Here is a 14,112-nt window from a genome sequence, read left to right as displayed (position 1 = left end):
AGAAAAATAAATCACTCTATGCAAGCCACCAAGGATTGCAAGGGCTCGGTCGGCAGCGACGAGCCCCCGCCGGGTCACGGGTCACAAGATCTCCGTCTTTCTGGGGGAAATGGGGCCACGAAAACAGCTGGTACGCCCCATGCACGGTGCCACATATGTCGGCGGGCTCGCTTTACCCGCAGGCCGTAGGAGAAAACGAACACCGCCACCAACACTTCGCTCCCTCACTGCCCCCCTCCGGGTCCGGGCTCCGGCTCCCGGCGTCCATAAATAAGCGGCCGTGCGCCCCCCCAAGGACCAAACCCCCGCACCTCTCCTATCCGCTCCCCATTCGCCGTCTGCTGCTGCATTGCCGCCGGTGGTGGAGAGGAACCGAGAGGAAGAGGAGATCGGTCATCGTTGGCCACGCGCGGGCGCCACCACTGCGCTGCACGCAGGGAGCGCTCATCGCCGGCCGCGGCCACTTCTACCGGGAGTTTGTCCGGTAAATGACTGGAGGCCTTGCCGGCGTCGTCGAGGTACAGGTGCTGGCTCCGGTCTCGTTCCTGACGTGCCTATCGTCCCCGTCGCCGGAGAAGTTGCTGCGTGGTCGCACCGGAGGGTTTATCAAGGAAGGTACGCGTGCACGTACATATGCTTATATATTAATTAATAATCTATCCGAGTTAGAGTATTAATCGCATCTCACAGTTGCCATCAAGTTATCTGTCCGTCCTAGGAACGAAAGTATAGTAAACTGATTTTGTAAGAGTTCGCTTCTGAAACATGCATGCGCAAGGAACTCATCATCAGTCACAGCCGCGCTACTACCTGAAGTGATTTTGTTGGCGTGCATGGTAAAAGAAACATTTGTTGCTCTGTGCACAACGTACGACATCATTGTTGTCGAGCCTAGCTATGCCTATATCACTATATGGGCGTGCATGGTTTACACGATGCTTTGGCCGGACGGACAGGTAGCTGCTTCGTTTCTGGAGTAGTGTCTCATATTGATACGTGCAGACCAGATCATGACAAAAAGAGCCAGCTGACGGCGGCACATGATGACCGTCTCTGCTTGTTTCTACGCTAGTGCACTTCGGGAGCAGAAAAAAAGACATCTTCTGCATGCTCAGCTTTTTTATCATTAGGTTAATTAATAGTTGTGGATCTAAATTAGGAAGCGTTATGCTTTTGTAACCTACTGTTACTTCATCCCTAACATGAGATATTATTGTATATATCTCAATCACAGGGTAAATCTTGCTGGCTCAAGGCTTCGTTAGGGAAAGACTGCATAAATTCCTGAAGGAGCCGCAGGGAATAAATTAAGCAACAAAAAGGTATCCTGTTAGTACTGGTATGTACGTATTTCAGAACTCAGTTACAACTAGAACATTTTAATCGGAACAGTTGCTGAGTTTCCACACCATGTATGCAGGACTGTTGTGTAACAGTTTCCTAAATGAAATAGTTCATTCAATACAGTACATAGTACAGCAACTAAAAAGACAGGCAGACAGCTGCATCTCATCTCATATGAACCCTGAGCATTTAGATAGGATAAGACTGACAAGGAGGTTGTCAAGAACCAAAAAAGTAACATTGGAATTTCTGGTGACCAAAGAGGTGTTTAGATCCAGCTACTAAAATTTAGGAGGTGTGTTGAGAGGATATTATATAGGGTGTTCGGATACTAATAAAAAACAAATTACATAATCCGTCAGTACTCCACGAGACGATTTTTTAAGCCTAATTAATCTGTCATTAGCACATGTTTACTGTAGCAAAACATTGTCAAATCATGGACTAATTAGTTTCAAAAGATTCGTCTCGCAAATTAGTCGCAAACTATGTAATTAGTTTCGTAATTAGTCTATATTTAATACTCCATACATGTGTCTAAACATTCGATAAGACAATCAAACACCCTTAAATGTTGGTTTATTTTCTGAATAATTGATGAAGCAGTCTGCAGAACTGTGTAGGTTCAGAAAACTCACTGAACAAGCTGATGGATCCTACCACTGTTGATTCGAAATGGACGTCTCCCATCACTGAAGATGGGTCCATGGACAGACGAGGAAACCCAGCTGTCAAGACAACCACTGGAAGATGGAGATCTGCCATACTGCTGTTAGGTAAAAGCTGCTTTAAAAAATAAAAAAAGGAAAGAAATGTTGTGAACATCTCACATGATGCCTGATCAGTAATGACTCCCTCTGTACATGATCGCATAGTTACTCGATTCTGATTTTGTAAAGAACTCCAGAATGGAACAGTTAATTCAACATTTCAACTGTGTAATTTATCACTGCACCCTTTTTCGTTTGCAAGCATATTCCCATGTATTGCCTGAGTTGAATGCAGTTCAGAGTCCAAACTGGACCTTCAACAAGAACCCCTTCTTCGGCTGAATAGCAACTCCAGAGTGAGGAGGGTTACTCCATCACTAATTCACTGGAAAAGCATCCTAGTACTCTTCAGGTTTTTCCACTATGTTTTGCCCTCTCATCAATTCACTCTGGCATGATCCATATAAACTCTGTTTTACATAACATACGAAACCTGACTAAGCTCAGACAGATGTCACAACATTGGTTGCGGGTCCAAAACCGCGGATCAGATATATTGAGGGCTGAAACTAAGTGGATCACGTCTCTGTTACTGATGCAGCTAACTATGGACTCGCGACGTGCGCCTTCTTCGGCGTCGGCGTGAACCTGGTGGTGTTCCTGCGACGGGTGCTCCACCAGGGCAACGCCGAGGCGGCCAACAACATCAGCAAGTGGACAGGGACCGTCTACATCGTCTCCCTCATCGGCGCCTTCCTCAGCGACTCCTACTGGGGCCGATACGTCACATGCGCCATCTTTCAGATCATCTACGTGACGGCGATCATCTTCAGACACTGCACTGACCAACCATCAGTCTCCTGTTTCTGTGATCGATCCTTTTTCTGTCGGTGCGCTGTTCTGAACTTGCCTGTGTCTGTTCTTGGTCAGGGCCTGGTGATCCTGTCGCTTGCCTCATGGTTCTTGTTGGTGAAGCCCTCCGGCTGCGGCGGCGTCAAGGCGCACTGCGACAAGCCGTCGGCGCCCGGAGTCGCGCTGTTCTACCTGTCCACCTCCATGGTCGCGTTCGGCAACGGAGGGTACCAGCCTTCCATCGCGACGTTCTTGCCGGCCCTCGAGCGACGCCCGACCCTTTGCCGTTGTTAGGGTTGGGGGCTCGATAGCGAAATAAATGTGCATAAAGTAAGGGTGACACGCTGGCACTAGAATTACCTCGATGACATGAGTGATGGGTTCAGTGAGTGCTTACCCGATATGTTCGGACAGAATCTAGGTCCGTCGTTCGTGACAGAGTCGGCATAACCCTCGTGGGGTATCCTGCTGCTCCCTACCCATCGCTTGGCAGCGGCTAAGCCGTCCAGTCGATTTGTATGACCCGCTGGGACAGAACTTACCTATGGAGACAGAGGATGAGAACATCCCGCGCAAGAATTTAGTTAGGCAGATAAGCCAGGCGGTGAACTTGTAATAAATAGACAAGCTCTTGAATTCCGTTATAGCCTAACAAATTTTTAGCCCTTCTCCCCTTTCCGTATAAAAATGTTAGCGTGTTCCGACCCTTTCCGTCGTCAATGCCGTAAAGCTCGGGGTGTGGGGAGCAAACTCTGATCACGCTGGTGAGCAAAGGCGCCGTAGCTGCCGAGGCATAGGTTTCTTGCAGTTTGACCAGTTTTACTCAGCGTTTGTTTCCGTAAACCTTGCTTCTAGGTTTTAACGTGAGAGAAGGTCGGGAGTAAAGAATGTCTACCGGATGGGTACGCTCTTATTAGCCTCCGAGTGAGGCCCGATCCCCCACCGTTGCTGGGGTCGGGTGTCACTAAAGGTTGGGGAGTTCTATAGCGAAACTGATAAGAGAAAGTGTGTGTTTATTAAGGGTAGAAGCGATGTAGCTTCTCGATATTCTAGGCATTGGCAAAGACCTTGCAGTCAATGGTCTTAAGCTTTTAGGCGCCTGGTCGGAGTACCTTCGCGATGACGTATGGTCCCTCCCACAACGGAGAAAGCTTGTGGCGGTCCTTGCTGCTCTGGACGAGACGGAGGACCAGGTCTCCGACGTTGAAGGCCCGCACTCATAGGCTGTGGTACCGGTGCAATGCTTGCTGGTACTTGGCCGAACAAAGGAGGGTGATGTCGCGCGCTTCATCCAGCTGGTCCATGGTGTCCTCGAGGGATGCCTCGGCTCCCTGCTTGTCGTACACCCTAACCCTTGGCGCTCCATAGTCGAGGTCGGTTGGGAGGACAGCCTTAGAATCGTAGACCATGAAAATGGTGTGTAGCCGGTGGCCCGGCTGGGGTCGTCCTCAGGCTCTAGAGCACCGCAAGAAGCTCGACGACCCATCGTCCGCCAAACTTGTTCAACCGGTTAAAGATTCTAGGATTGAGGTCCGGTAGGACCATGCCATTTGCGCACTCGACCTGCCCGTTCGTGCAGGGGTGCGCTACGGCTGCCGAGTCGACGCGGATGTGATATTCATCGCAGAACTAGAGAAACTTCTTTTCGGTAAACTACGTGCTATTGTCTGTAATAATGGAGTTCGGTACTCCAAAGTGATGGACGATATCAAAGAAGAACAACATGGCTTGCTTGAATTTGATCGCGGAGATCGGTCGGGCCTCTATCCACTTTGTAAATTTATCTACGATGACAAGCATGTGGGTGTAGCCCCCGGGCACCCTTTTGAGGGGTTCGACTAGATTGAGCCCCTAGACCATGAACGACCATGTGATGGGGATCATCTAGAGTGCTTGGGCCGACAGGTGGGTCTACCGAGCGTAGTACTGACATCCTTCGCGGGTGCGCATAATCTGTTCAGCGTCGGCCACTGGGTCGGCCAGTAGAAGCCTTGATGGAATGTGTTTCCGATGAGGGTTCTCGGTGTGGCATGGTGACCACAGACCCCACCGTGGATGTCGCTCAGTAGCCGCTTCCCCTGTTCAGCAGGGATGCAGCACTATAGGATCTCGGTGTAGCTTCGCTTGTAGAGTTCACCTCAACAAGGACGGAGGACTTGGCGTGATGCGCGAGTCATCGAGCCTCTATCTTGTTCGTCGATAGTGCCTCATGGAGGAGGTAGTTGAGGTAAGGTACCTTCTAGTCGATCAGAGGGTCGGGCTCTGTCGCTGGATCCTCGTCGAGCTCCATGACTTCTAGGTCAGATGGAGCTGATGGTTGGTCAGCCCCCGAGCCCAGGGCGGGCGGTCTATCACTGGCTTGTTCTAGCTCCTCATAGTTGATCGGGGGTCTATGCTGATCGCTGGCGAAGATGCCTATCGACACCGGCTCTCGGCCGAATGTCGCTTTTTGCCAGCGTGTCGCCTGCCTCGTTGAGACGCCTCAGGATGTGATTGAGCTATAGGTTGTCGAACTTGTTCTTTAGCTGGCGGACTTCTCGGTAGTATGTAGCCATCTTGGAGTAGTGGTAGCTCGATTCCTTCATGACTTGGTCGATGGCCAGCTGGGAGTTGTCCTGGACATCAAGGCGTTGGATATCGAGCTCAATGGCGATACGCAGGCCATTGACGAGCGTCTCATATTCAGCCACATTGTTGGAGGAGGAGAAATTGATACGAACCATGTACCTCATGCGTACCTCAAGGGGTGAAATGAAGATCAGCCCTGTGCTGGCACCTTTCTTCATCTGCGATCTGTCGAAGTACATCATCCAGTACTCTTGGTCGACGACCGCTGGTGACATTTGGACCTAGGTTCACTCTGCAATGAAATTAGCCAACACTTAGGACTTGATGGCCGTCCAGGAGACATACACAATGCCTTGACCCATCAGCTCTAGTGCCCACTTCGCGATTCTTCCTGTGGCATCCTGGTTTTGGATGACCTCGTTGAGGGGGAAAGACGTCACGCCCGTCACCGGATGTGATTCGAAGTTGTGGCGCAGCTTCATCTTGGCGATGAGAACAGCGTACATGAGCTTCTAGATTAGGGGATAGCGGGTCTTGGATTTGGATAGGACCTCGCTAATGAAGTACACTGGGTGTTGTACTTTGAGGGCGTGACCCTCTTCTTCTCGCTCCACCACTAAAGCGACGCTGACCACCTGCATGGTGGCCGCAATGTAGAGCATAAGCGGTTCTCTGTCGGCCGGAGGAACTAGGATCGGGGCCTTAATCAGAAGCTGCTTGACCGCGTCAAGTGCCTCCTGGGCCTTGGACATCCATTTAAAGTGGTCGGCCTTCTTCTGAAGTCGATAAAGGGGGAGACCTCATTCGTCGAGGCACGAGATGACGCGACTGAGCACGGCGAGGCACCCTATAACTCGTTGTACCCCTTTTATGTTCTAAATCAGGCCTATCCTTGTGATGGCTGAGATCTTCTCTGGGCTGGCTTTGATGCCACGCTCGGAGATGATGAAACCAAGTAGCATACCCCTCGGGACCCCAAAAACACATTTCTTAGGGTTGAGCTTAATGCCATTTGCTCAGAGTTTTGCGAAGGTCTGCTTAAGGTCGGCTATGACCTGGTCAGCCTATTTGGACTTGACCACGATGTCATCCACATAGACCTCAATGGTCCACCCGATGAGGTCCCCGAAACATTTGAGCATACATTGCTGGTACGTAGCCCCAACATTCTTCAGACCAAATGGCATTGTGATGTAGCAGAACGATCCGAATGAGGTTATGAAAGATGCCGTGAGCTGGTCAGACTCTTTCATCGTGATTCAATGGTACCTGGAGTACGCATCAAGAAAACAAAGGGTTTCACACCCTGAGGTAGAGTCGACTACTTGGTCTATGCGCGGCAAAGAAAATGGATCCTTTGGGAACACTTTGTTGAGACCCATGTAGGCAACACACATCCTCCATTTTCCACTCTTCTTTCATGCAAGAACAGGATTGGATAACCACTTGGGGTGGTACACTTCCTTGATGAATCCGGACACTAAAAGCTTTATGATCTCCTCGTCGATGGCCCTGCGTTTTCCCTCGTTGAAGCGATGTAGGTGTTGCTTCACCGGCTTAGAGCCTAGCTGGATCTTCAAGGCATGCTCGGCGACTTTCCTCAGAATGCCCGATATGTTTGAGGGTTTCCACGCAAAGATGTCTTTATTGGCGTAGAGGAAGCTGCTGCGCGCGCTTTCCTATTTGGAGGAAAGCGTGGTGCCAACGTGCACCACTTGGGCCTCAGGGCTGCTGAGGTCTATGAGGACCTCCTTGGCGCCCTCCACTAGCTCGAAAGACCCGGTCGACTGCTTGGGGTCAGGCGCTTCTTCGGTGACCTCCTTCCTGATGGTCACAAGCTCTTTGGAGGTGACGATTGCTGCGGCGTGATCGCAGCACTCGACCTCACACTCATAGACACGCTAAAAGGAGGTGCTGATGGTGATGACCCTACCTAGGCCCAGCATCTTTAGCTTCAGATAGGTGTAGTTAGGGACGGCCATGAACTTCGCATAGCATGGTCATCCTAGGATGGTGGGGTAGGTTCCGTAGAACCCAACCACTTTGAAGGTGAGAGTCTCCGTCCTATAGTTAGATGGACCCCCAAAGGTGATGGGCAGATTGATCTGCCCAAGTGTCACGGCCTGCTTTTCAGGCACGATGCCGTGGAAAGGCGCATTGGTTGGTCAGATGCGTGCTCGGTCGATGCCCATAGCGTCGAGTGTCTCGACATACATGATATTGAGGCCGCTGCCTCCATCCATCAGTACCTTGGTGAGCCGCTTCGTGCCGATGATTGGGTCAACCATGAGCGGATACCTCCCCGGTTGTGGGACACTCTCTGGATGGTTGGTCCGATCGAAGGTTATGGCAGACTCCGGCCATCGGAGAAAGGTAGGCGCGGCCGCTTCGGCCGTGTAGACCTCACGGCGCGTGAGCTTCTAACGGTGCTTGGAGTCATAGGCTATCGACCCTCCGAAGATCATGAGGCAGTCATCTAGCATTGGAAAGCCGCCGTCCTTCCCCTCGGCGTCATCTATGGTCGGGTCGAGGTCCTTCCCGTGCTCTAGTTTGTTGGAGCCTCCGAACAAGAACTGCTTCATGAGGCCATAGTCCTTATACAGATGCTTGACAGGAAGGCATGGTTCGGGCATGGCCCCTCAATTAGCTTCTCAAAGTGGTTCGGGGTGCCCTCCATGGGCTTCTAGCCTCCCCTATGATCGGCGGTGGCCACGAGCTGGCCCTCACGCCGCTGCTTGTTTTTTTTCTTGATGGGACGGTTGGAGGCACCTTTGTCAGTGTCCTCGTCCCATTTTGCCTTGCCTTTTAGATGGTCGAAGATTGCTCCGACCGCCTCCTCACCCGAGGCGTGGCTGGTGGCGATGTTGAGGAGCTCCTTGGTGGTTCATGGGCCCTTGTATCTTAGCTTGTGAACCAGGGACTTGTAGGTGGTCCTAGATAGGAAAGCTCCTATAACGTCGACACGACAACGTTAGGCAGCTCGTTGCACTGTCGAGAGAAGCGTCGGATGTACCCACAAAGGGTTTCTCTAGCCTTCTGTTGGTAGTTCTTGAGGTCTCATGGGTTCCAGGGCGCTTGTACGTGCCCTGGAAGTTCTCCACGAAGATCTATTTTAGGTCCGCCCAACTTTGGATTCTGTTGGTCGGAAGGTGTTCCAACCATGTTCGCGCCGAATCGGCCAGAAACAATGAAAGGTTGTGGATAATGAAATCGCCATTATCCGCTCCACCGGCTTGGCAGGCAAGTCGATAATCCTCGGGCCATAGTCCGAGGTTTGTTTCCCTAGAGTATTTCGGGATGTTGGTTGGTGGTCGGTATCTTGGCGAGAAGACGGCGTTGAGAATGTGTCGTCCGAAGGCCTGAGGCCCCGATAGGCTAGAGCTCGGGCTTCGGTCCTCACCACTGTCGTATCATCTGCCACGACAAGGGTGATAGCTACAGCTAGCTCCATCTCTCGGGTCATTGCGGGTATGTCTACGGGCGCCGAGGGTGTCACACGCGTCACGGGTGCGACCGAGACGCTCATGCACTAGAACCGCGGTGCACTGCCTACCACCTTGTGGTGCCTAGTGGACTGACACGTCCTTGTTGGGTCGCCCTAAGGGCGTACGCTGGATGACGTCGAGCTCGCGTTGCTAAGACAGCGAGCTCTCAGCCTGCTGCGCCGCCGCACGCTCTAGCAGCGTGCGAATCTCACGGTGGGCCCAATTATCTTTGGCCATCGCAGGCCCTGGAAAGCCCACGAAGCAAGGCCATCGCAACAGCGATGTTTTGGCTCGCTCGGGCTAAGTGTGGGAGGGCTTCATCGTCCGCGATGATCCTTCGGTTGATGTCATGGGCCATGGCGCACGCGCGCCCACCATCTCCATGGCGCTCGATCTCCCGATCGAGCTCCACGCGTTCCTACTCGAGCTGGAGTCATGCTTCCTTAAGCTCTAGGTGCCAAGCCTTTAACTGCTCCACCCGTAGGTGTGGTTGGGCCCCTGTCTCCCCTTCTATCTTGTCGTCAAGGTCGTTCATCGGGGTAGCCTCCTCTTCATGGATGCTTTCGACGTGTCCCTCGGGGGTACCTGCCATGAAACACTCATAAGAGGGGTGATGACTCCCCCTGCTGGAGTCAGAGCTGGAGGGTGACTCCGGTCTCTTGCGAGGAGGTCGTGGAAAGACTCCGCGATATATTCGGTCATCCCCATGAACTCATCGTTCACGGGGGTTGAAGGCGCTCATTGCGCCATAGGGTGGCCAACGGTCTCTACGGCGTTGCGAAGACTAGATGGGAGCACTGTCGGGGCGCTCTAGAGGAGGTATGCCAGAGAGAGCGGCTTCCCTCTAGCAAGTTGTGCCATGACATTGGTGAACGAGGAGGTGAGGTGGCATAGGTCTTCCCAGGATGGTCGAAGTTGAGGAGCTGGTTGCTTTCGGGGGCGCGGGCCTCTGGTACGTGTAGCTACAGCCCTCAAATGCCTCAGCAATTGCATCAAGGCCGGTGTAGGGGAGAGGTCGGACGGCGGCGGGAGCCGTCGCCAACTCTCCCTCTGTCGTGACGATGAAGTCCAGGTCCCTGAAGCGCACGTGCGCGTCCGGGACCCAGCTGAGGTTGCGATTAGCCATCCAAGGCCTGGTGTGGATATCGAGACGTGCAAAAGACCCCTACCTGACACGCCAACTGTCGGTGTTTCGAGTAAACACCAATGAGTAAATTTCTAATATTACGCGTCTAGCTTGGATGGTGTGCTAAGAGGACACGAGATTTATACTGGTTCGGGTGGAATATCCCTACGTCCAGTTCGTTGCTGCTGCTCGTGTTATTAGCACCGAAAAGTTCATAATAGGGGTTACAAATGGGCGAGAGATGGATAGATCCCAAGTCTCTGGTGGAAAGAACGACTGGGTACCGAGAGCTCGGTCGCTACTCGACTATGTGTTTGAGGTTTGATGCTAGTGGTTTTTGATCTGATGCCCCTTAGTGGGGTGCCATGCTTTCCTTTTTATAGGCCAAGGGAAAGCACGGGCTACAGCAGGAGAAAAGAGGAGAACGAGAGAGAGAGAGAGAGAGAGAGTCCTTCAGGGTCGACGAGCCTTTCTTTTCCTTTGCGTGGGACCTACTAACACGACAGATGGTGACAGGGACAGCTCCACGTCGGACGCCTATCCGCCTATGATGCCATGCCCTAGCGTTGTCAGTGGGTCGTGACATCCCACTCCGCCCCGATGGGCGGCGCGGCGAACCAACGTGCTGATTAGCGGCCGTATAGGGAGTAGGCAGCATAGTGACCACACGTCCGTCACTGTGGGCGATGTGAGTTTCCTGGAATGACATGTCGCGGGGACAACGTGACCGCTCACTGCACGAAGCCAGAAGTTTGACCTTAGGTTGTACTTTCTGGCCAGTAGTGGTTGGCGGTGGCGTGAGCTTCCGTTAGGAGCCGTGCCCGAGGGATCGGGCGAGGCGGAGCCAGCCCTCAGACGTCGGGCGAGGCGGAGCCAGTCCTCGGACGTCGGGCGAGGCAGAGCCTGCCCTTAGACGTCGAACGAGGCAAAGCCCGCCCTCAGACGTCGGGCAAGACGGAGCCCGCGACCTCGGTGTCGGGGGAGGCGAAGCCCGTCCCCAGAGGTCGGGCGAGGCGGATCTCACGACCTTAGGGTTGGGCAAGGCGGAGCCCGCCCTTAGAGGTCGGGCGAGGCGGATTCCGCGGCCTCGGTGTCGGGCGAGGCGGAGCCCGCCCTTGGAGGTAGGACGAGACGGAGCCCGCGGCCTCGGTGTCGGGCAAGGCGGATCGCACGACCTTAGGGTCGGGCGAGGCGGAGCCTGTGGCCTCGATGTCGGTTGGAGCTGTAGTCGCACTTTTGACTGCCTGGATGGATTAACGTATGACGACCATTAGCTCCTCCTCTTCGGATGCCCTAGTATTGGTCCCCGACAGTATCTGAGAGTTAATTGGTGATCGTAACTGTCCAATCGAAATAAGTAAAAAAAAACCATCCAATCAAAATAAATGAACGACTCGGTTGTTCGAAAGTACCGTACCAAAGCCCTTTAAATATAGATATAGATGTAAATAGATAGACAGATAGAGATAGAGAGATAGAAAGTATTCGCGGTGAGACAATCATATCTATTTACATTTGTTACATCTTGCATGATGAAAAGCCCGTTCTTAAAGTTTTTTTTTGAACGCAATCTCTTCCTTAAAGTTTACTCGTTGGGTACGTGTTTTTTTTTTAACTCGGTACGTGTTACACTACACACCCATCACACCGTACAAGATCACAGCCTGGAAGGCCGGCAGGGGTAGCACAGACGCTCTTGCTATATATTGCGCCATACCCATAGTACTTGGAAATGGCATGGTAACCGCATCTGCCATTTGCCTGTTTGTTTCGCTCTGTCGCAGTCCAATCCGTAAGTAATCCAAATCAGTGCCAACTTCCTAGGTTTTTTTTTTTTTTGTACATGACAGTTTTTGGACCGAATGATATGTAGCCATAATATTTGTTCTTCATCCACACTTGACACTTGCTTTATATTGCTGCAACATATAAGCAGCAAAATGCGTGCCGGTAGCAGGAGCAGGAGCAGGATGATCGAGAAGGAACGGGAGAAGCAGGAGCATCTTGCCCGTGCCGTCGGCAATGCGGCAATAATGCAGCGCTCACCGGTGGAGAAGCCTCCTTTCACCCTGGGTCAGATCAAGAAGGCCATCCCGCCACACTGCTTCGAGCGCTCGGTGCTCAAGTCCTTCTCCTACGTGGTCCAGGACCTCGCCATCGCCGCGGCGCTCCTGTACTTGGCGCTGGTCACCATCCCGGCGGCCCCAAGCCCGCTCCACTACGCCGCCTGGCCGCTCTACTGGATCGCACAAGGCTGCGTGTGCACCGGCCTGTGGGTCATCGGGCACGAGTGTGGCCACAATGCCTTCTCGGACTACCCGCTCCTCGACGACATCGTCGGCCTGGTGCTGCACTCGTCACTGATGGTCCCGTACTTCTCGTGGAAGTACAGCCACCGGCGCCACCACTCCAACATTGGCTCCCTGGAGCGCGACGAGGTGTTCGTGCCTAAGAAGAAGGAAGCGCTGCCGTGGTACACGCCGTACGTGTGCAACAACCCCGCCGGCCGTCTGCTGCAGATCGTCGTGCAGCTAACCCTCGGGTGGCCACTGTACCTGGCCACCAACGCGTCGGGACGCCCGTACCCGCGCTTCGCTTGCCACTACGACCCCTACGGCCCGATCTACAACGACCGGGAGCGTCTCCAGATCTTCATCTCGGACGCCGGCGTCGTGGCCGTGTCGTTCGGGCTGTACAAGCTGGCGGCGACGTTCGGGTTCTGGTGGGTGGTGCGCGTCTACGCCGTGCCGCTGCTGATCGTGAACGCGTGGCTGGTGCTCGTCACCTTCCTCCAGCACACCCACCCGGCTCTCCCGCGCTACGACTCGAGCGAGTGGGACTGGCTGCGCGGCGCGCTGGCCACCATGGACCGCGACTACGGCGTCCTCAACCGTGTGTTCCACAACATCACAGACACACACGTCGTGCACCATCTCCTCTCTACCGTGCCGCACTACCACGCCATGGAGGCTACCAAGGCGATCAAGCCCATCCTCGGCGAGTACTACCAGTTCGACCCCACTCCCATCGCCAAGGCGACCTGGCGCGAAGCCAGGGAGTGCATCTACGTCGAGCCCAAGGACGGCAGGGGCATCTTCTGGTACAACAAGTTCTAGCCGCTTGATGCGGAACTCAGGACTGAGGTGATCGCCCATAATTTCACCGGAGGATTGGGAGAAGAAATCAGGAAGAGAAGGCGGTAAAGAAGTCCTACCGAGTGTCCATCCACCTATATATGGTTATAGTCATCACTCATCAGTCTTTAGACAGCTGGAAGAAAGCATCTGGGCACAGCAAAGTCTAACTGCAGTGCCATTGCTAGAGCTGCCATCAATTACAAGTAGGCAAATAAATTTGTCAACGTAGTGTGTTTGTGCCCGTGGCTGTGAGGTTTGGGCAGTTCCGAGTTGTTTTTCTTGTCTGCGTTTTAGGGCCTCTTTGCTTGCTGCCCTTCCAGGTAGAGGGCGGCATGCATCCTGTCCCCAGGCGTTCAGAATCTGATGCTTGGGAGCAGCTGTGGATGATTACCGAGTGCCTGGAGCTAAAGGAAACAGGCCCTTAGTCAGTCGCTCAGGCTTACCGACGGCGGTCGTTTGTGTGGTTGCTTGGTCTAGCTGTCATCGCCGATGCCCACGCCCGCGTGTGTCTAATGCGTCTATCATCGCTGCGTGGGCATCAATTGCCGTCTCTCCGTCCTTTCCGTGTGTTGATGTAAAACCATATCCTGGTGTCTTTGATGGAATAACTACGGATAGGAATGGGTCGGGTGACTGAGAGTTGATCCGACTCGTAAGGCCAATAGTTTATAGGACTCAAACAAAGTTTAAAATGGATTCATGGGCTAAGGCCAAAAATCTATTGATCCTACGAGTAAGATGTGTTGCCATATCTTGTAAGCACGTCTACGGTTGGAAATACATCGAGGAATATCATATTTTGAAAGTGAAAAAAAGATAAAATGAAAATGGTGAAAACTTACGTTTTGATGAAGATGGAGGCCATTGTTTTCTGAAATGTAAAATGGTGA

At 53.0% G+C, this 14,112-nt stretch overlaps 2 protein-coding genes across 7 annotated transcripts; both read left to right on the top strand.

Annotated features, from left to right (window-relative positions):
• Window positions 1-201: 201 nt before the first annotated feature.
• Window positions 202-3,573, top strand: LOC136474672 (protein NRT1/ PTR FAMILY 7.2-like). 6 transcript variants are annotated; one of them, XR_010762994.1, is made up of 5 exons: window positions 202-615; window positions 1,235-1,322; window positions 1,958-2,120; window positions 2,355-2,466; window positions 2,656-3,573. XR_010762994.1 is itself a non-coding variant. In XM_066472236.1 (4 exons), exons 3-4 carry the CDS (start codon window positions 1,994-1,996, stop codon window positions 3,198-3,200), a joined length of 672 nt encoding a protein of 223 aa, XP_066328333.1. In that variant the 5' UTR covers window positions 203-615; window positions 1,235-1,322; window positions 1,968-1,993; the 3' UTR covers window positions 3,201-3,573. The 6 variants fall into 6 exon arrangements, 3 of the variants coding, with proteins under 3 accessions (XP_066328333.1, XP_066328334.1, XP_066328332.1); XR_010762993.1 differs by having other exon boundaries at window positions 2,350-2,466; XR_010762992.1 differs by having other exon boundaries at window positions 203-615; window positions 1,958-2,466.
• An 8,265-nt stretch (window positions 3,574-11,838) lies between these two features.
• LOC136474671 (fatty acid desaturase DES2-like) lies at window positions 11,839-13,701 on the top strand. The gene is made up of 2 exons (XM_066472234.1): window positions 11,839-11,877; window positions 12,022-13,701. The coding sequence occupies exon 2, from the start codon at window positions 12,026-12,028 to the stop codon at window positions 13,199-13,201; it is 1,176 nt and encodes a 391-aa protein (XP_066328331.1). The 5' UTR covers window positions 11,839-11,877; window positions 12,022-12,025; the 3' UTR covers window positions 13,202-13,701.
• The last annotated feature ends 411 nt before the right edge of the window (window positions 13,702-14,112 follow it).

Source organism: Miscanthus floridulus, chromosome 8, assembly GCF_019320115.1.
Source record: "Miscanthus floridulus cultivar M001 chromosome 8, ASM1932011v1, whole genome shotgun sequence".
Lineage (NCBI taxonomy): Eukaryota > Viridiplantae > Streptophyta > Magnoliopsida > Poales > Poaceae > Miscanthus > Miscanthus floridulus.
This window is presented reverse-complemented; position numbering and strand designations above follow the sequence as displayed.

What these genes read in the sequence shown, in the direction of transcription:
- LOC136474672 (XM_066472236.1), top strand. Translation starts at nt 1,994, where the DNA reads ATGGATCCTACCACTGTTGATTCGAAATGGACGTCTCCCATCACTGAA. An exon ending in ATCTGCCATACTGCTGTTAG is followed by an intron (nt 2,121 to 2,655) that starts GTAAAAGCTGCT and finishes TTACTGATGCAG; the next exon opens with CTAACTATGGACTCGCGACG.
- LOC136474671 (XM_066472234.1), top strand. Translation starts at nt 12,026, where the DNA reads ATGCGTGCCGGTAGCAGGAGCAGGAGCAGGATGATCGAGAAGGAACGG.